We start from the raw sequence: 22704 nt of genomic DNA on the forward strand, positions 1-22704 counted from the left end.
ATGCCTGCCAGCCCTGAAATCCAGGATACATCCAGGATGCGCTGTTTTCTACTGCAGTTACAGACAGGTGTTGCTGATGATTCAGTATATAAGATAGGATAATTAATGAGCCCAGGAATAATCATCTATCCTCAGGCTTGTTAATATGCTTCATTTTGCTTAAAGGGATTAGATAGGATCCAGAATACAAGTGTTAGCAAAACTGAAATGCAAGATACATTTTTAAAAATGCAGCAATACTACTGTATGCAGTAAGGCTCAGGAAAAAAAAATCATGACATTTTTTTCATTACATGATTAGTTCATAAAGACTTTCAGCAGTCAGAATGAAGAGAGAGACTCGTATGAGCTAATTTAGCAGACTAAAAGTTAGAGGTTAGCCAACGTTTCCACACCAGTCCTCTCATCTCCTCCAACAATTAATAGAGATGGATGGACATTTCCAGGATAAGTCCATCCTACTGTCTTGAGCTCTCTCAACACCCATATTAGGACGGGATGAATGCTGCTGTGAAGACAAAAAGAGTTCCAGTAACTAGAGATCCTTGACCAGTAGGTAGACATTTAGCTTCTTGTTGGAAAAAATCACATTTTAGGCAAAAATTCAGAGGTAATTATTTCTACGTTATCATGATAAATAAAACATGATTCAAATTAACTATAATCATCAGAGGAAAGGCATGATGAGATATTGCATATTGGATAATAACAGAGATGTGCAGTGTGTGGAACTTCCATGTCATAGGCAGCTTCAAAATATTGGCATTTCATCTTTTTTCCAAATTGAGCTGACAGCTGAATATGTTGAATTTCTCTGTGAGGGATCATTTTTACAAAATCACTTCAGGTGAATAAAAATCTTCCTTATTTGACAAAATCATACCGTTTGGACTCCAGATTGATCTTTTTCTTTTTAAAGAAGCATAATATACCAAAATAAAAGCAAGGCTGACATTCTGAAATGAAAAGACAGACTCAAAGTACTGGAAAGCTCATTCTAAAATCAAGCTGATCTTCCTCTTTGAAGCTCAACCTGATTTTGCTGATTTTGATTTCAAACTTGAGGTCCCATTTTGATTTCCGAAGAATGCAAATGAGCAGGTTTGGCCAACCTTCCCAGCCATCAGAGCCATGAAACAAAATCTTCACGCAGCCCCGAGCCAGCTAACATACCACATACCTCAAACTGCTGAAGGAGGGGCAGTTCTGGGAATGGCTCACAACCAGGAAATGAGAAAAACTCTCCAGGATCCAACTGTGGAGCCCACAGGGCTGGAAAGGGTGTAAGCAGGTTTCCAAGCTACCCAGTAATACTGGGTTCAGTTTTCTTACCAGTTTACTCCCTCCCCTAATGAACAGCCCCACAGATTTACCAGTATAATCCCTGGACAGGGGCTTCAACTGAACTGCTAGAGGGGTGCTTGCCAAAGAAGAGCAATTGTTTGCTCTGGTAGGGGGAAGTTTAAGAGCTTCCTAGAGCAATTGGGAGCTGGGCTTCCACATAAATTAGGCAGCTTTGAAAAATCTGACCTACAGGGCACACTATATTGTTTTTGTTCCTTGACTAGATCATTATCTCTGTCTTGGCATGTCCAACATTGGTCCCTCCGGGGTAGTAAAGAGTTGAGAATAAGTTTGCTCAAGTACAGTAGCTGTCTAGTCAAGCCAGTGTAAGCTGTTTCACTGTGCCAATGCTAATCCGTTACTGATACCATGCTGAACAGTATGAAGTTCATTCTAGCAGATGAGCTCTGTACTGCAATGTAGGCATGCTGCTAGTGAGGTTTATAATATAAATGCTTGTGCATATGTTCATTGTTTATATTCTAAAAACTATGCTGTGTGAAGTTTGGAAGTGACTCTAATTGCAGTGAAAAGCTAGATTTGGGATTCCAGTGACAGTCTGCTTAAGGTCACAGCTGCTTTCTGATAAGAGACTTCTCCAGAAGGCTGATTCACCGTTGTCACTGGGTCTTCTGGATCTTCACAGCTGGTAATCAGCGCAACTGCACTAAATGACTTTTGGTTTGTGCTAAATGACTTGATCTCCAGCGCTGACGTTTCTGTTTCTCCTTCCAGTGTATTCTCGATTCTGTTCCATTCTTGCTCCTTCCGATCCAGTTGTTTGGCACTGCAGTAAGGAGCATAAACTTCTGTGGTTTCTTCAAACTGTAAGCAATCCACTTTATAGTATTTTTTCTTTACATGCAAGACATCGTTAAACCTATGGCCCCAAAGAATCTCCCTGGGGACATATGAGCTTCTTGACTGATGTGAAGTTCCTGTTGAATCACCTGTGTAGACAAACGTAACCAAGATTTCGAAGTTGTCCTTGGCCAGAGCTTTCCGGTCTAGACCATACAAAGGGCTTTCACTATCAATTTCATGTACAACTGTCACAGGAGTAACAAGTATGATTTGGTCATTTAGCAACTTCAAGTCCTTGTATTCCATTGTCATTCTCCCCTCCTTGTCTTCTCGGTAGCGCAGAAGCTGAGCACGTACAGAGCCCTCAACCATGTGATTTGGCCGGAAATCACCAATGCGCCACATGAGGCAAAATTTGTCATCCCTTAAACCTACTACAGCATAGTAGCTGAAACGAATGGTTTGAGCTCTTTTTCGAGCTGTAGCCATTTTAGCCAAGGCTGCTCCAATTATGAATGTGTCAATAATGCAGCTTAATACTGACTGTAGGATAACCATGAGGATTGCAACAGAGCACTCTTCCGTAACGCAGCGGTAACCATAACCGATGGTTGTTTGCGTTTCAAGAGAGAATAAGAACGCTCCTGTGAAGCTATGAACATTTGCAACACAGGGGGTTATTTCTTCATCATTGAATAAATCGCCATGTTGGATTGCTATCAGCCAGAAGACTAGTCCAAAGAGCAACCAAGAAAGAACATAAGACAATGAGAATATCACAAACATATGGCGCCACTTTATGTCCACCAATGTGGTAAATATGTCTACTACATAGCTCTCCCATTCTCCAAAGATGTGTTTGAAGTACACATTGCAGCTGCCATCCTTGTGGAGAAATCGCTTCTGCAATCTTTTCATCCCCTTTTCGGGACCTTCTTGACATGAGCCTTGGTAACTGAGCTTACTTCCCTGTATGTTTACAGGCCTATAGCAACCACTCCGTTCAGTCATCGTTCTTATATCTGCCTCGTGGCATCAGTTTACGGAACACATGTGTGGTCCCAGTGGCTATTTGTTTTCTCTGTCCATTGGAAATCTATGAAATAAAAGAAGAAGTTTATTTTTGTTTTAATTGCCTGTGCTGGGACTTTGTAACATCAAAACTAGATACATTCACTGTGTGGTCATCAGGAGCAATTTTTTGAAGAATACAGACACCGACATTAATTACACAACAAAACTCAAAAATTCAGAAAACCTGGAAATATAAGGCAACCAGAAATACAACTAGCAAGAAATTTCCATATTTGTCCTAAAATTTGATTATCTACATGAAAACAAAGATCAGAAACCTCTGTGCTGACCCCACTGTATGCACCTCATCTAATGTTTTGGAGAAATAGCATGCAGATCAGGATTGGCTCTCAGGAATGCTCATAGAAATGGATGTACCCTTTTAAAGTGAACCAAATATTTGAGTTAATTAATTATTCCTGTCTGTAACATGTTTTTTTTGTTTTCTTACATGAGAAGAAATGCTTAGCAAAACACCCTCATTTAGCTGTAAGACTTCAGTGGCATGGGCAGACAATTTCTGTACTAATGTATCTTAACCAGAAAATGTAGCAATCACATAATCGTTCATCATCATTTTTACTTCAGGATTGCCCAGAAAAAACTGGTCATGGAATTGAACTTGACTGGGCTAGTGCTAGACAAATTTGTTCAGTCTGTAGAAATGTAGTTACATTTCAGATGAGAAAGAAACCTCTTTGAGGTCCTGGAAACTCTCACATTTCCTAAAACAAAAAAAATTCTGGCTGCCATGAAGTATTCAAATTTTTTGTTAATGACTTTGACACAAACGTTCAGTATGTTAATTTGTGGATGACACAAATTTAGGAAGTGATGTAAATTCGGAGATTCCTCTGTAAGAAATAAAAATGGATGTCTTTGCAGATGGCAACCATGCGAGCAGCAGTACAAAGTGCTAGGCTATACATTTAGTGACGAGTAACAAGAACTTATGTTAGAAACTGAGACCTCCATCAACTGGAACCAAAATTAAAAGGGAAAGATTTAGTTGAAGAAATCAATTACAGGATGCTTATGAATTTCTGGTAGGATAGAGCACTGAAAAAGGCAAATGCCTTTTCCTGGAAGGTCTCCAGCCCATTGTGCCACATCCCAACAGCAACCACACAAAACACTGACAAATCCAAAGAGTAGCACTGTACAGAACGAGAGGAAAAACAGTTCAAATTTTCTGACAAATATCATGCTTTTAACTGATACTTTTGAGGGAAGAGAATCACTTTTCCTCCAAAAATTTCAAGTTTTCAATGGACAATGGAAAGTACTTTCCACATTTTTAAGCTGGTTTCAGCTGACAGAAGTTCAGATGTAGGTTTACAATGAAGCCAACATATTAACGGAAAATGAATTTGCAAAACACTCTCCCAGTGGTAGCCTTTTTCCTCAGCTCTTCATTCACTTTGCTCGAGTATAAATGACTGCACACACTTTAAGGCAGAAGAGAGTCAGGCCCACAGAGTGTAATATATATTGGATGGACTAGATTAACAGACCAAGAACTCTTCTCCCATCCAAGGAACAATGACAAGCATGCATGAACACTATTCCAAAAACACTTAAAAGCCAAACATAGTTTCCATTTCTTTTTTCTTTTCTCTTTTTTTCTTAAGTACAGAAATGAATGTGACATATGGTGTCGTAGCCTCAGAATGTGGCCTTCATTAAAAAAACACAACATTAATGTTTCCAAAAATACTTCTTGGAATACAGTCTTTGGAAACATTCATATGACTTGCTTTACTCATAGCTTTAAACAAACACTGTAGCCTAGTCCATTGAAGACTCTTGACCCAACATTTTATAAGTCATATATAACAACAAACAAAAACTGGGAACTACTGAGTTATGTTTTTAAGAATCTCATAATGTGAAGTGTGAAAATGAAGCAAATTGTAGTCAGGAGCCAATATAACCTTAAATAAAAAACACACTTAGGGTTATAATGTTTTTCTTATTGACTGAACTACAGTTCTTTGAAAATACTCACAAACATCATGGGATTTTAAAACGGACAAAACAGTTCCTGAATCAAAGCCTACTGAGTTGATTCCCCTCTCTACTGCTGCCATCAGCAAATCACCATATTTCAAAAAATGGTGTTCCGTTGGCATGATCTTTAAATTTTGTTCTTGCTGGCAACAATCACACACTGTGTCACATATGCAACTAAGTGGAAAAGTTCACTTTGATTTTCAGTAGTCTCTGATGTGCCAGAGACAGAAATTTGATGCAACTGTAAAATATCTTGTACTAGGAACTCTACATACAGTCTCCCCCATAGTACAGGTAATAGTAATATATCTATGCTCATGAGTATCTGTGCTGGGTTTTTGGCTAGTATGAATGAAGCCATGCCATAAGATGGTGGATTTGACTTTGCAAAACAGTTAATTGCATGTCTGTAATAAGAAAGGGAACATGCTGTTGAGATTCCTAAACCAGCACCAAATATAATAGTCTGGAGCTGGGTGGAGTAGAACAGAATCTGTGCAGGGCAACACTAACACACTTATATATTGCTCTTAGGATCTGAGTTAATCTCTCTGTTGAAAATTGGCTTGCTCAGAGCCATTTGGCACTGCACAATAGAGACGTGTCCCAAATGACCTAAGATCCCAAATGTGCTTGAAAGTCTTAGGAAATAGCCTCCTAAGTCAATCAAAGCCATCTAAAAATGTTGCCCAGTATTTTGGGTGTGCTTTAAAATGAGCCAAATCTGAACTTTTCCAGGCTACCTCTTAAAGTCTCCCGAGCACAATAATAATTATGCGTCATAATTAAGAACTCTTTTACATCATCTAATGTTGCTCAGAACATTTTTAAAGTATAAAATAACATCCTTCAATATTTCTGAATTATGTAAGTCAGTATTATGATCCACACTTCATTCATGGGGATAATAAGAAGAGCACGTGATTTTCCTATTTCAGATGAGAGGCAGTGAGGATATGAAGCCAGATGTTCATCATTCAGTATACTGAGACTGCAGAACAGTCTGAAGAATATAGTTACTACCAAATCTTAAACAGACTTACAATCAGACTTAGGAACCCAAATCTTAGAGCCATCTCAAAAATCTTGCTTTTCAAAATGGACAAAATCTTTTACACAACTCCAAGAAACCAGTATGAATTACATTAAAGGTTCTACTACCTGGTAAAGATTAACAAAAGGAGTGGGGGAGGATTTAAAAACATTCTCTGCTCACTAAAGCTCATGGATCAGTTGCTGCAAATGATTGTCAGATGTTGCCAGGAAGTGTTTTCACCTTCCTCTAACACTAACACACAGCCCCCCTTTTTTTTGCTTTTACTTTCTATGGAGTTTGTTGTTATTTTTGTTGTTTCTGGCATGCATGTACACACCATGAACCTCCTCTTGGATTTTGTTCTGTTCTTTAGGGCAGGAAATGTGCTGAAATTTACAGTACTTTTGCTGATCATTCTTATAACTATATTTCACAAAAAAAGAAAAACTTATCAGAGTTAAAAATGGAGGAGTGAAGCGAGGCAGGAAATAAATGAGATAGAAATAGAGAAATCTCAGTGATTCCATTACAGCAAATGCCACAGATGGTTCAGAATTCCTTCCAAACTATATATATATATCTGTGTGTATATATATATATATATATATACACACACACATATATATATATCAGTCTCAGAGTTCTGAAAATCAGTGATGTATTATCAATTATCTGACCCAAGGCTAGGATTGTGTTGGCTACTGAAACACGTTCAGGGAGATACAGAGTTGCTCTGTTCACGGGGTCTGCATACTGACCCCCAAAACTGCTATCTTTGAAAATCTCCCCCCAGCTAGGTATGGGAGGTAAGCAATATTGCCATATTTAAAAGGCAATAAAACAGTGCAGTGGTGGAACTAGGAACTAAACCAATATCTATTTATATCCAGTGAAGAGCTGTAACAAAGGAAACAGCAGAAGCAAGCCTTTCTCGTGTATTCAGTATTTTTATCTAGTCCCTCTTGGACTGCAGCAGAACTTAACCTCTGATTTTCATCAACCTGCTCAGAACAACAGAAACTTATAAGCTTTAAGTATCTAGTTTTGCCTTTTAAAGGCTTTTAGTAAATTCAATTTTCAATGTAATCATGGCACTTTGAGCTTAGGGCTCATTATCCTATTAGTTTAATTCACATACCGCACCTTAAACTCATACCTACTGAGTTATTGTTACACTCATTTTATGACTCTATTTTCCCATTATGCAAACAAGTAGGGGTGAATTTTTGTTCAGTGACAATTTCAGTCAACAGCCTGTTTGTAAAACATTAAACAAAACAATGTGAATATCTTGGTTCCAGAATAATTCTGTTCTGAGAATGAGATTAAATCAGAAAGAAAACAACTTGAAACCTCCAAATGAAATTTGTTATCCTCACTCCACCCCCCACACACACTAAAGTGGAGCTTGCTCTAGCACTGGTTTAGCAGTCACCTCAGTTTCCTGCTTCATTTTGGAAATGGTCTGAAAGGTTTCCAGTTTTATTCATTGTTGTGTAACCCTGAAAAGCTTTCAGCTCAGAGACCAGAAATGTGATGAGTTGAAGCCTTTTGAGTTGCCTTGGAATTGACTCAAATACTTGTTCCTATAAAAAAAAAAAAAAAAAAAAAAAAAAAAAAAAAAAAAAAAACAGAAAACAAAACCCACACAAATTCTAAATAAATCTATTACAGGATAGCATTGAAGCACTTCCTTCCTTCTTTCCTTCCTTCCTTCCTTCCTTTCACTGTTCTTTGGAAAGGGAACTAACTTCTCGTAATACTTACGGCCAGTCCTTCCTGCTTCTCTCCATACCACTCTGAAATGTGATCCCCAGAGCAGGCTTTGAACACTTCATGACTGACCATTTTTCTATCTCCTGCCCGTGTCCCTACCACATGACTAGCCTACAGAGGTGTTGGCTAACAGTCTCCAACAGGTATGCTTTGGGACACACAAGATTGTGCTTCTAAATTTGCTGCCTGCATGGATTTCAAGTCTAATTCTTAGCCCACAAGACAGATCATTTCGGTGCTAAACCTTTCATGCATCTCCTTTGGAAGAATAAAAAAGCTCAGTGATGTTTTCAGTTTCAGAAAGTATCTGATATTCTGGTTCTCTAACAGATCAGGCTTGAAAACACCTATTATTCTCCATTAATACAACTTTATGTGACAGGTATTTCTTTTACATTTGATGTCAAGCATCCCAGTTCAGGTCTCCACAAATGACTAAGGGACATCTCTGTAAGGGGAGGGGGAATGAAAAATCTCCCAAATTGAACGAGTCATAATCCAAAAGCTAGACCTCCGGGAAGCAGAGGGCAAGAGAGGGGTTCACACAAAAACAACCTGACTGGGAACACTTTCCCATCAGTATGCGTTTCTGTGCTGACTTTAACAGGAGCGGAATCACGGCTCAGTTGGGAGTTCTGATCACAGAACCTTCTTAGATCCATAGTAACGTCTTTGAAGCCAACTGAGTGAAGCTTTTAAATGTCTCAGTTTTCCCTTTAAAATAAATGTTTCATTGTTCTGATCACTTCAGCTTAGATGACGGAGTGCAGCGGAGGCTGGTAGGGCTGCAGTACAACAGGAGTTTTGGACTCACATTTGTAACACTTTCAGTTCTCAAGCATGATGTTACACGTAACACTTTTCCACTCCATGCATATACATGTGTGTCTGTGTGTGTGTGTGTATATATATATATACACTTTCAAATAAAAGATTCCAAATAAAGAAGTAAAAACAATCTTTGAATAGGCTAGGCTCAGAGCTGGATAAAAAGGTTATTTCCTGGATTCCATATTCAAAACCTCAACACAAAGAGAAGACTTAAAGTATCAATATAAAAGTGTTTATTAAACATTTTAAAACACAGACATAAATAGCACAATAGCACAGAGCAGCAGACGTTTGCACAGATTTTAGAGTCATGCAGGAGTGCTGTAATCTACACTGGAACAACTCACAGTAACAGATATATTGACATTTAATTCATCTAAGTGAAACCAGATCGCCTTAAAAAAAAAAAAAAAAAAAAAAAAAAAAAAAAAGGAAAGAAGAAATTTGGCCCCTGAAGTTTGAGAGAGCAGGCTCTGAACCAGTTGCTCCTGATGAAGGTTGGTTACCAGGTTCAGAGCTACAGGACAGATTTAAAGTGAACCAGCTCCCTGCTTACAACTCAGAGCAACTCCCTAAATCTGCAAAAACCTGAAAATGTCTACTTTAATTTATTTGCACTGTATGCACTGCTTGGTTTTAGCCAGGAACAAGCAGTGGAAACACTGAAATACCATGAGAAATGGAAAGTGCTGGCAACTTGAAACTCTTGATCTTGGGCCTCGCTGCCATTCTTTGTCTCAGACAATTTGGCAAGGGTGCAAATTCAGAACTGTTCGCTCTCAGGACTCTCCTCCTCCTCTTAACCCTTTCAGGAAGAACTGTATTAGCAGATAGAGCTCTCAGCAGCTCCTGTACAAAGGCGGCCAGGCCAACAGGTACTTGACAGTGGTGCACCCCCACCAGTCTCTCCTAATGCAGCTGTGGGGTGGCTCTCAGGCTGCATGCAGCTTGGGAGCAGCCTCAGCACACCTGCAGCAGTGCCAGGGGCTGAGCTGTGCTAACCCACAGCTGTCTTGATAAGCCAAGTCCATGACCACAGGAGGGAAACAAAGTCAACAGGGGCTCCTGAGACTAAGCCTGCAAGGTGACCCTGCTGTGTGGCCAGTGCAGCCCTCTCCTGCAGTGGAGCATCAGCACCCACAGGAGCCATCTCCTCGTGCCTGGAAATCCCTCCTGTCAGTGCTCTTCCTATCGGATATGACATATCCGCATTTTAGGACTGAGCTGAGAGGATCAAAGAGCCTCTACCTCTGGCTGGCCCCTGGAGCCTCAATATTTAAAGAAGTGTAAGTGGTACACCTTCCAGATCTGAAAATTTAGCAGGTACACAGACATGGATCAGCTGAAAAGATGTACTTTATATCCAGTCATCTTCCTGTGGAAATCAGTAGCAAACCTCTCCCTAACCTCAGCAGGAGAAATCCCCTGGGCTTTCATGCAAGTTAGCTGTGAGGCAACTGAGTAGAAGCGTTAGTGCTAATTACGATTTCCTCCCTCCTTGTTCCCCAACACAGAGATATTTGAGCTGAGTACAGTGAAGATTAATTTCAATAATTCTGTAGATTTCTGCAGTGGGATTTCTCCACACAGTGAGCCTTATGGGTTGCAATCAGTCTACAGTGGCAAAGAAAAATTCTTCGAGGAACTTTTCCACCAGACCTTGTTGGCAGGGAACAGTAGAACAGTTTGTTGCAGCTTTGAATAGACATGACGTAATATAATAATAGGTAAATGGCAGGTCATGAACAATGATAGAATCAGATTAGATAATGCTGACCACTTTCAGTTAAAAGGGCCAACACCCTCAGCTCTGTTATTTGCAGCAATTCAGTGTTGTTATATCTTTTCTCAAAATACACCAGGTTATTGATAATGTATGTTTTGGGGGCGGCCAAGAACTGACATTGTAAAGGGCTTCTGCCAATCTCAGGGGCTCTTTGCTAACATTGCACAGCTTTGCTCCCTGAGGCAGAAAGCATACTCCTTTTTTCCTGTTTTCTGGAGTACACTGTAAACTGAATATCCAGTGAAGGGCACTGTGACATAAGAACACACAGTCTTGTCTTTCCAGTTGGGTTCTTTATTCAAACACATTTCTAGAAAAAGAAAGGTGAGGAGATGCATGGGAGTACTTCTGCTGACACTAAAGCTAGTTCCTGCAGTTCTGTGTACTCCAGTGCTCCCCTATGTTACTACAGCTCTGTGTGTGTGTATGCCTATAAAAAACACCGGAGAAAATAAAAGGTTCTGTGTCTTTAATCACACAGTTATGTAAAGATCAGAGAACCCCTCATGTTGCCCATACGACTTTTAATCCTGCCAATTCAAAAGTCTGCAGCTTTGACAATGGAAAGACTTGTGCTGGTGTCAATGGATTCTGGATCAGATGCCTTGCTATTGTATTTCATATAAGGAATAGAATAGAATAAAACAGAATCGCAAGTTAACAGCATACTGAGCTCTGCTCAACAGATGAGAGACATGACTAAGAAGCATGAGGAGCTCAGGATTTTTGGTTTTGTTTTGATTTGTTTTCATCTCTAGTACAAAGTTCACTAAGATGTAGATTGACAGCAGTTATTAACTTCTAAGGGCTATCTGGTGCAGAAAGCAACACTTGCAAGTTTCTACTGATCTCAACTTTGGGCCACTCACTTGAGCCTGAATTGTATTATAATTCCCTGAAGCTGTCATATCCCACCTAATAAAATATCTCAAATGCCAACGAAATCAGTAAAGCCTTTAAATTTTCAAAACCAAAGTAGGGTAGAACAGTGAAAATATCATTTTACAGTACTTCCTTACAAATGGAAGGGAGAAGGAAAAAAATCAAAACAAAACAGGTATGTAAAATTATTCCCTATCTATCTGACCTATATTTTTTACCAAATACTACAAAAAACTCTGTTGTCTCAGGATTTCCAGACTGATTCCCAAATCAAACAGGTTGAGATAAGTATAGGCTAAAGATCAACTCAAACAATGTATCAGTGCATTTTTTTTTCTTCTTAGGAAAAGCATGACAAAATTCTGTGAGTGACATTAACACATATAGTCAGACAAATGTAAAACCAGCAGTCAAATACTATGTTTCAAGAAGTCAGTTTATCAGTCATGACTAGGGTCAGAAATGATTATTTGCCTTTCTGAGCAGCCTTGTATGACTCTCCTTTCATGTATGAATATGGATATGGCTGTGGTCCCCTTTGGAAATGTCTCAGCAGGATTTTCTTCTGCATCTGGTAGAGGATATCATGTAGCTTAGTTCAGGGCCTAAGATTTGAGCTGCTCAGCCAAGGCCCGCAGTCTTATGTGGCATCTGAAGATTTAGATATCTCATTCAAACTGAAATGCACTTGCACATTTTTCAGCCTATATTTGTCACCACTTTTTAAAAGTTTGTGAAATAGTTTTAGAGATCAAAGTTAGCAAAGGGGTTCTCTTTGATTTCACCTGCCTTGGGTGAGCTTTAGCTCTTGGGTTTCTTAGTATCACCACAAGCAATATGTGTCTTTGCTCTTCACAACTGGCTTGGCTTGCTGGAATTACAGCAATATGTTTTAACGGCTCTCTTTTAATCTTCATTTTCTTTGCTTTACTGATTTCAGCAGAGTGCTGACTTTCCATATTGGGTACTTAACCCCACCAGAATCTATATAAACTTTGGGCATGGGGTGCTTCTTTCAGATATTACTTCTGACATCTTGTAGAGCAGATGGCTGAACGTCTGTGTATACATTCTCGTGAGCCTTGGTTTTGGATTGGCTGGATGTGGTCTGGAAAGGCAGTTTACTCTGAACCTTAATAGCTGTGTTTTTTCAAATCTTACGCTGAGCATGGTGTTGGCCACCCTTGTTTTCAACTGTCATTCTCTTCCTGAGTCCAGCGGTCTAATCTACAGTATGCTGGTGTTTTGCAAGGCAGATAATTAAAATAATGTAGAAGTGGAAAATCACATGTGTCTGTATTCAGACTGTAAACTTAAGAATTTTATTTTTTCCTCAGTGTGTGGGTTGCATGACTTCCTTTTTGGTCTCTTGAAGCAATCCCATAGCTTATTGCTGACCACCTGAATGAGGCTCTAAAGCCTCAGGGATGAACACAGGCATGACAACTGGTGTTTTAAGAAATATGGAGAAAGGCAGAATCTCCTCTTAAATCTTGTCTTTCTCCCTCACCTTTAAAACATCATTAGGTAAGTTATTAACTCATCTAAAGATGGAAACATTCATTCTGAATCAGAGTTGTGTTTCATCCTAAGTCAGGCATGTGGCATGAGGACAATCTAAGAACTAAGGCATTGTGTTTTAGTCTATAGAAAAGCACTCACACATATGCTTAACTATAAGCACATAATAAGAGCAGACTTAAGCCTGTTTCCAAGCTTCCTGAGACCAGAGCCAGAGAGGTAAAATACTTGCTGAAAGTTTTACAATGAACCACCAGAGGAATGCAACAAACTGGTTTCTCAGTTCCATCATAATGAATCTATTCAACCAGCAAATCCCTCAGGTGTCTCAGGGAAAGTTAATACACCGTTATTTATGCAAAATATCAAAGTGTTTGCAAAGGTGGCAGTGCTTATTTAAAAATAAATAAATCAAAGTTGCTTTAGAATAAAAGTGAGTTTAGTTTTATTCAGTAAGATCTTTTTTCCCAGTGATTTGCACAGAGGCTGAGTGTGCCTCCCTCAGAGCCCAAGGCCTATGCTTCCATGGTTGATCTTTGCTTGGGAAGTTTCACTCAGCAATACTGTTGACTGAATGAGATACTTATGGGAGGTTCAGCTCATTTCAAGATGTTTGCCACAAACCTGTTCAAACAGCCATGTTTTTCCTGTTTTATTTCTCAAAGACAAACACTATGAATAAGTGAACAGATCTTATCAAGCAAAATATATCAAATAAAAATCTGTTACATTACAAATGTCAACACTCATGAGAAAAAAAAATCAAACTGCAGTAGAGTTGATTATACTGCCAAAGCATTTCTCAAGGATTGTTTTGGGAAACAACTTTTCTGTTTTTCCTCATAGGTGCTATGGGCCTATGAAAATAATCTCTCTCTCTAGTTTGTTACACATTAACCTTATAGGGGTACTGTCAGCAGAGACTCTAGCATGCCACTGAACTATTTGCGTAACCTAAAGAGAATTTCACACTCTGGTTTGAAATTTACTTTGAATATCCCTCTAACTCATTCCAAATTGGTTGGGAGCTAGATGAATGATTAGTCAACAAATTTAAACTCCGAAGTGATACACCCAGTGTAAATGAGAGATTTTTTTTATCCTGTATTTCCCTAGGTCTTAATTGTTTTTTCTCTTGTCTTCACAAATTAAGAGCATTGCTTGCTTCTGACACTAAGCCAGAATCACTCAAAAGATCCACAAATCACTTGGTGATTAATTAAACCTCAAATGACTTTCAAGGTCTGACAAGCTCCAAATAACGTGAGCTTGGACTGGTGGCATTCTGCCTTAGGAACATTTTGCATAGCGCTGTACTGCATTCTTTTCATGCTAAAAAGATCTTTGCAGAATGGAGTCTGTGAAAAACAAAGTAGTATTTCCCAAAGAAGGAACAAACCACACCACTTAGGTCTCTTAATCTGGAGGCAACTGAAATACTGACTGCGCTCAGGAGAAAAAGTACAGATTAAGTAGACTAGAAAGTAATCTGGAAAGGAGCCAGAAAGACTGTAACAAGGGGAAAGCAATCTCAAAACAATAATGTCACAAAACATCCTGAGGAAAGCAGCAAGGATGAATCTTCAGTCTATATGAATGCTAGACAGATGAAGTTATCTCCAAGCTAACAGCTATCACAAACATTTAAGCAGCTTGACAGCTGCATAGCAATTAGGAGATAAAGTTGTTTAAAGGCAGAAGTGACCAGTGGATTCCAACAACACTATGATGCATGTTGATAATTATGACATTATGCCACTGACTTGGCCTTCGGGTGTTTTTCAAATCAGGACTTGAGATCTCTTTGTTCTCCCGTGTAAAACTTAGCTTTGAGGTCATTCCTCTTCTTGCACACCCTTGGCTGTTTATGAACATCCTCGCAAAACTCAAAGCTCACTTCCCATCGAGGAGGACAACAAACAGTTTGTGTCATTGTCTGGGTCAATTGTTCTTCATAACCACATAATAATTTCAGAGAGGAATACTTAGTAGCTTGCGGCTTTATTGTTGTAAAAGCCTCATATCATCAATGAAAGGATATGCATGGTGCAGATACATGATTGAGGAGGATCTGCTTTTTGCATTAAAGGAAAATGAGTAAGAATGACTTCCATCTGTTTGAAAGGAAAATTGATAGAAGGTAGAATGGGGTACCTGCCTGAAATGAATGTTAAAGGCCATTTCTGCTATCTTGTCATCCAAGCAGATGGCTCTAGACCTCTGCGTGGGGCTGAAGTCCCATACTGACATCTCAAAGAAAGCCAAGTCAAGTCTTTTATGCTTCTGGATTGGGCATAGAGAGGAAGGCTTTGGCACCCTAATCCGACATTTCCTTAAACCTGCAGGCAAAATATTCTCCTACTCTCATTTTACATAGTGGCTGCAGTAGTGGCTGCATTTTATTAGTTTAGAAGGCACTCTGGGATCTTGCAGAATAAAAGGATCGTTATTGTGGTGGAAGTTGGAAAAATGTCAGCAGAAGGGATGAAAAATTGCCCCATGCTCTTGCCATGCTGAATAGGGAATCTTTTCTTCCAGTATTAGTTTAGGAGTTAATCCTGCAAGATCCTGACTGTCAGCAAACACTGTCAGGTTTAAGAACATGAATAACCAGCCTAGAAATCACTGGAAATTATTTTGTATGCTTAAAGTGAAGCAAATACTAAAGTTCTCCAACAGACTTGGACCAGAGTACTCAGCACCCTGCAGAAATGAGCCTTTGGTTCTTAAAAACCAGTTATGAGTCCAGAATAAACCCATTCATTAGAACTTTGTGCAGAGAGGTTGAATTTCACTCACTTGGAAGGTATTGTTTCCAACCCCCTGAGACATACAAACTCTTCAGTTGATTTGGAAAACAAGATGATAAATGGTATTTTACAAGTTTTTCACTGAACAGATTTCAGTTAAAGCTGTCACAAGCTAAAGAATTCGCAGAAATAGTGTCTATCTGATGACACCGTGGCAATTAATCCTATTGTACTGGATTACGTTTTTAGCCATTAAAATACTTTGACCTATTGTCATCCAAGCAGAACCACATTCCACTGGCTGTTCAAAAGGTTCCGATTTCACTCTTGATTGTTACCGAGGCAACTGCACTTCATGTCAAAACTCTATTGCCCCAATCATTGAACTTGATTTGAACAGGTTCATGTAGATAAAATGAAGCACAGTCTATTTATTTCTACAGAAAAGGTCTGAATCAAATCTTTTGAGATCTGAGCAACAGAAATTCACAGAAATTGAGAGATATTTGTTTCTGTATGAAGCACCAATTTCCTCATTTCTTTTGGGAATAGTGTGGTGACAAAATGCCATGAAAAGATTAAAATTCTTAGTCTAGCCAAAACAAGAGTGCACTAAAATCTCACCACAGACCATTCCTGGAAAGAGTTCTCACTCACTTTTGGAAAACTAAAAGGATATTCATTAATAGTCAAGCAGCTGGTTAAGGCTTGTGAGTGGAAATAGAAATGTTTGAATTTTCCCACTGAGACTTCTGGTGGAAAGTAGGCTGCGTTTTATGGCATTTACTTTTATATGTATTAAGTGAATATCTCAGTTGTTCAGATTTGTCTCCATTTGAGCTATCTTTGAGTGAGAATGCCAGTTATATCATGTGCACATTCTCCCATAGCTACTAAGAATCAGCATTTCTTGGAGAGCAAAATGGGCCATCTGGCCATGTCTGAAATTTGGTCAGTAAAATAAGCTCAGGTCTGATCACTGCTGGGATGGAAGCTTGCAAAAGAGACAATGAGACGATGCTGTACTGCAATACAAAAATCAATGCTCTTATGTTGATATACACAAAATTAGCTGCCCTTCTAAAAACATCTTGAGATACAACAGTTGAAAAAAACTAGGGAGCCTTTATGTTGGAGGTTGCTTCAGGAATGGAGGTGCCTTTAGCTCTTATGTATGGAAAATTTCTAGGTAGCTTTACTCTTTTATCTAGATGAGTCTTCATTTCACATTCTCTAGTGAATCCCTATCTTGATTTTAATTTGGAGTGCGAGAAAACTTGTCTGAAAATGATTGTTTTCTGAAATTGCCTCTATTCCATTTGTTTACTAGAGTGCTGATTTTTATAAAATGTCAATTCTTACATCTTCTCAGGCTAGTATTGACCTACCATTCTCTACCATGTTGACAGCAAAGAGAAATACAAAGTTCAGTGCTTCCTCAACTGAATCCTTCCACAGGAAATTAAGGGTTGAAAGTCTCTCCACTGTTCCAATTCTCCAATCCAGTGTGTCACCACAAATAACATTTGAGTAGCTGAATCATATTCTTCCCTGTCTGCGCTCTTAAAGCAGGACTTTTAACTGGTTTAGAAAGAGGAACCAGTGTTACTATCATGACTGCAAACTAAAAAAAGAATAGTTCCTCATATAAAGCAGCACAATGGCTTTTTGGGTTACAGTATTTCTTCCTGGCAGACAGGAAGCACAACTAGTCTGATTCTACAGTGTCAGAAGAAGAGATGACAAATCAGATCAAACTGCTATCCTAATTTGAAAAGCAAACAGAAAATAAATTGGTTTTTTTTGTTTGTTTGTTTGTTTTTCTGGATTGATTTATCATTTTTATGTATTTATCATCTCGTATTTTCATTGCACAGTTAGTTAATGTAATTGGATATTCTGGTTACTAAAAATGGTTTCAGGCTCATAGCGAGAATGGTATTGCTCATGGTAAGAAAGGTAACTAATGAAAGAAAGAACAAGGCATTGGCCATTCTAGGGAATCTTATTCATGCCAGAGAATATTGGGCTGGATGAATTAGAAGTATCTTTTTGAAGGCAGAAATTTTCTCTGAGCTGGAAGTGTTCTCTAACTGCTGCTTTCCAAGGACTACTCAGAATTTCTTATGGCAGAGGGGTTTCTCAAAGATTTCAACACTTTTGTCTGGTAACAATTACTTTGCAAAAGTTTATTTCTTTAGAAACAGGGCTTCCTGAAGAAATGACTGATGCATCTAACCCTGTTCTTTCTCCCTCCAGAAAGAAAGGCTATAGAAATCTTAGTAAGAACTTAAATTGTATTTCTGATATTTCTTCCTTCTATTGTACTGCTGAGTCATAGAATCAGTAAGGTTGGAAGGGACCTCTGGAGATCATCTAGTCCAACCTCCCTGCTCAGCAGGGTCATCTAGAGCATGTTAGACAGGATTGCATCCAGGAGGGTCTTGAAGATCTCCAGAGAAGGAGACTCCACAATCTCTCTGGGCTCATTACAGCTACACTAATGAAACCCATATAAAACAGAGATTGCCTTAATATAATATAGAACTTAGTGAGTTTGCAGTTAGTTAACTCTGACTGATCAATTGCCATTTGCTAAGCAGTGCTAAACTACTTATTAGCATGTTACTATGATCTTCCTTGTGGCAGCAGCTGGATCAATTGTCTTATCCGTAGCGAGTCTGGCTGACTTAGTGGCAGCAATCTTGGTGCACCAGTCCATTCACATGCTTTCAAAAGTATTATTGAACAAGGGCACCAGAATGTTTGTACCTTGTTGTCTGCTCCCATTTAAAAAACACCTGTCAATATTATAGAATGAGTCATACATGCCCCAGGCTTTCTTTACATGGCTTTAAATCATCTAAATAAAAGAGGACCAAAGAAGAGAAGAGAAAGCAAAAGAAAGATGCAAATGAGCTCTGAGGGCAGTTAGTAAAGTCTCTGGAGATCATGAAAGCTAAAGAATTTTCCTCCTTTCCTTCTTTCATTGACTGACTTATGTTATTGTGACTAGTAGCAGGAATGTTTATCCTCACCAAAACTGAAGCATTCACTTCCTCTTTTCTGTCTCCTTCTCCTTAGGTCACTTGAGAAAGCACTTCCCTCTCCATTCTGATTTTAGCAGGAAACCATTTAATAATATTGCAGAGAGCACTATCTATAAAACAGATTCTTTTGTGCCCAATTAAGACTTACAGTCTCACTCTGTGTCACCATACCCACAGGGGAATGAGTCAGGGGTAATAAGAAATACCAGCTTAAAGTTCCCAGGAGACAAGACTACCAGAACAAAGGCATGTGATGCAATGCAAGGACATTGCAAGCTTTTTTTATAATAACGGTTATGTGTGCAGACCGTCTCATAGACCACAGCTCTGTGATCTGCATCACCTGTATTTCCTCTGCAGCGCTCAGAACATTGTTGTGGCCACTGCCACGGAGCTCTCCAGAAAAGAGCGTCCCTTGGAAACTACAGCATAGACACAAGTATTTAAAGCAGTTTAACAACAACTAGCAGAAGCTAGTATTATGTAATCAAATCCCTAGCAAGTGCATTACAAACCATGCAGTGAGCAACATGATTGTATTGTCTTTATCTGACATCTTTCAACTTTGTTCTACCTGTTCGTTTGGTTTTACTAGACAGGTTATGTCCAACAGGCACACCTTGGCAGTAGCTGTGAGAACTCAAAATATATGGCAAGGAAAGGAAATCCTATCTACCAGTGTGCTTTCTATGCAACCTACCCAGACCCTCAAAAATTTAGAAAGACATCACAGAGTCTTCAGTGTAGTTTGAAATTTTGTTTGGAATTTAAAAAACAGAAGTAGGGGGTATATCTAAGGTGGATGAACATATTTATTATTTTCTTACTTTTGTTTGCATACTTTTTGGCATACTAAGAGTCAGCATTTCTCAGTAGACTCCTTATACATAAACAGGTATGTACATGCACACAGTCATACAGCTCCTGACACTCGCAGCTAACAAAATTGTGTCTGTTCCTGTATTTCAGGCCTTCACTGCCAGGCCCCTCTTTACTACAAGAGTTCCAATGAATTGGTTGCCTAGACCAGACTCATGAGGCAAACTTTGGGACAGAATGATTCTTCTGACTCACATTCATTTCAGCCAACATTTCTCGCAGTCTGTAACCTTCAATTTCCTCTGGTATGAGCTGAAAGTGCCTCTGCTGCTCTGCTCTCCTAACTCAAGAATTCATGCGGTCAGTTTTGCTGCACCTTAGCTTTGTTCCTCCTCTGGTAATGACAAGTTGGATAAACCCCACCAGAAATGGACAGACAGGAATGGAGGAGTGTAAGAATTGCCAAACTGGATCAGACCCACAGTCTGTCTAGTCCTGTATCCTGTCTCCACTAGAGGATAATACCAAATACTCCAGAAGATGTAAGAGCCCTGCAATAGGCAGCTCTGGAACAATTTCTCTCCTCAGACATGTTCTTATACTGATCTTCAGTAATTAGAGGATGGCTTCAACATTGAAATTACAAGGCTTAATATCCCTCCCAAGGCATGTATTCATACAGACATGATTGTTAATATTACAGCTCTGCCTATTTTTAATATTTAAGTGAACATGAACTCTCTTTTAGAATTCCAGTGTTACAGAGGACTGTGTTTTCCAAACAATAATTAACAAGCTGCCAGGTTACTACTCAAAACACACTTCCAGTTGAACAAGATAAACAATTTATCCCTGTACAGGTTGCATAGTTAGTTGAAAACTCTCTAAGGTAACAGAATTTCTGTTTACATATACACACACAGAGAGAAATATAATTGAGGAAACGAGAAACGGCGCTTTACCTTAATGTCTGCTGAGATCTAAAAGAATCCCTGTTTCACTCCCTCTTTTCTTTTTCTCTGTCTCTCTCCCTTTCTCTTTCTCTTGCATGGCTGGACTGACAGGTTGGCAGGGCTGAGAACGACAGGTTGGGTTTGTTTTTTTAGGCACAACTCCTCCCCTCTCAAAGAGAGAAAAAAATGCAAGACTGTTTGGGAAAAGTTCACAGAAAATCCCATCCTTTCAGCACATTAGGACTGACGAGAAATATACTACATCTGGGAACCCAGCAGCTTTTAGAATTTTTTGCTCAAGGTATTCTTTGCAGTAACTATAAAGCAACCAAAGGAGTTGGACCAGGAACTAATTTGACCCCAAATCTATTTTCTTTAGTTCCCCATTTCTCTGATAACTGATGCAACAGATAATTATAGCCCTCTTTCAGGCAGCCTTCACAAGGAGATTTTTGTAAAAGTGGAAAGGGCTTTTTACAAGCAGCACAAATGTATTTGGTCCTTGGAGTTTATCCTTGCATCCCACAAATATTATGTATAATAAAAGCCACCAGTGCACATCTGAAGCCCTCATTTTTGTCCCAGAATCCTCTGCTGCTGGCCTGCCATCACTTTCAATAGAAAATAGATTACTTTAAGCTCTTGTCCTATTCCATCCTCTGACTCAGTTGCATGGAAAACAGTGGCAGCTGTTTTTCTGCCACTAGCACCTGAAATGTGATAGCAGTCCCTGATAGATCTCTCAAAAAAGCTAGGAGAGATCTCCAGCAGACTACAGCGGCCATAAAAGTGAGGTTAGTGTAATATAGGCACAGTGTAATACAGACAGCAACACTGGTGCACATTCCCATAGGCCTTCACAGGTGTTCTGCCTCACCTGAACATAGTGCGTTCCTGGAAACTCCTGCCGCTATAGAATCTTTTAATACAACCCATTAGCGTTAAGTCCAAGATACAGCCCGGGCAAGTGATCTTACTCTGACCCTAACAACAGGGCTTTGAGATTAAGGCTCTGATGAATGAGCTCAGCCTGCTCCTACTTCTGTGTATTGCTGCTCCTTGTGCCTGCGCTCACCTGTCCGGGGAGCTTTATTTCTGTGGACTCATGGGCAGAAATATTTGTTACTAAATGCCAAGAAAAAGGAGCCAAAAGGCTGGTGGTGGATCAAATAGCCTGATTTGTCCACACTTATTCCTACCTGTGATCTATTGAAAGAACTGAGATGCAAGTTTCTTTTGTGCTTTAATAGTTTTTAGCTTTTTTAAAAGTGGCAGCTTTGCCAGGAAACTGCGATTTCTATGGCCTGTCCTCTGCAGAGTAGCTGTCTCTTCCTTACCCCTCTGTTTCCAGTGAACAAACAATTGGCTAGTGACAGTCATCTGCATAAATCTGCATTACAGACTCCTTGAATAGAATCCATATCTGCTCTGGGTCAGATTTGCAGCTGGTTTATAACAATGAAGCTTTATAGACTTCATCTACCTGCGTCACCATGACTAACATTACAGTATTCAATAGGCTGATAAGCAACTGCTCAGCAAAACCACAAGTGTTCCAAAACTTTGGGGAAAAAAATAGCAAGTTTAACATTATGGCAAACTAGATTATAGGTGAATTCACCGGGTATCACACAAAATCAGTATCACATTATATACAATATTGCCCATTTCCATCTCTCACTAGCTAAGCTTCCTCAATATTTGTTATTCTGGGGGAAAGACTATGCCTATATATTCCATGACTGATTTCCATTCCACCCCTCAGTTATCTTCAGAATGCATTTCTTTCTCTCTCTTGCATAAGGCAATCGTTCTCAGTCACACTCAGCTCCCTACTTAAGATTTCCAGGGAGCATTAACACAAATGCTCAGAAGTCTTTTCTGCCAGTGGAACAGGCTAACTGAATCCAGACAAAACTGGTCATGACCAGCACCAAAGTTCAGAGATAATGAATCATCGCTGAATGCATCAGCGCCTGCTGAGTGGCTGTATGAAGTGAGAACCTGGTCTTAAGGTTATGACTTGGTAACGGTCTTCATGTTTCTGCTTTAATTTCCAATACAG

At 39.3% G+C, this 22704-nt stretch overlaps 1 protein-coding gene across 1 annotated transcript; it reads right to left on the reverse strand.

Annotated features, from left to right (window-relative positions):
* Positions 1-1878: 1878 nt before the first annotated feature.
* On the reverse strand, positions 1879-17218 carry KCNJ16 (potassium inwardly rectifying channel subfamily J member 16). Its single transcript, XM_062592095.1, has 2 exons — positions 17206-17218; positions 1879-3170 (listed from the first exon to the last, which is right to left on the reverse strand). The coding sequence occupies exons 1-2, from the start codon at positions 17216-17218 to the stop codon at positions 1879-1881; spliced, it is 1305 nt and encodes a 434-aa protein (XP_062448079.1).
* Between the last annotated feature and the right edge of the window lie 5486 nt (positions 17219-22704).

This window comes from Rhea pennata, chromosome 19 (assembly GCF_028389875.1).
Source record: "Rhea pennata isolate bPtePen1 chromosome 19, bPtePen1.pri, whole genome shotgun sequence".
NCBI lineage: Eukaryota > Metazoa > Chordata > Aves > Rheiformes > Rheidae > Rhea > Rhea pennata.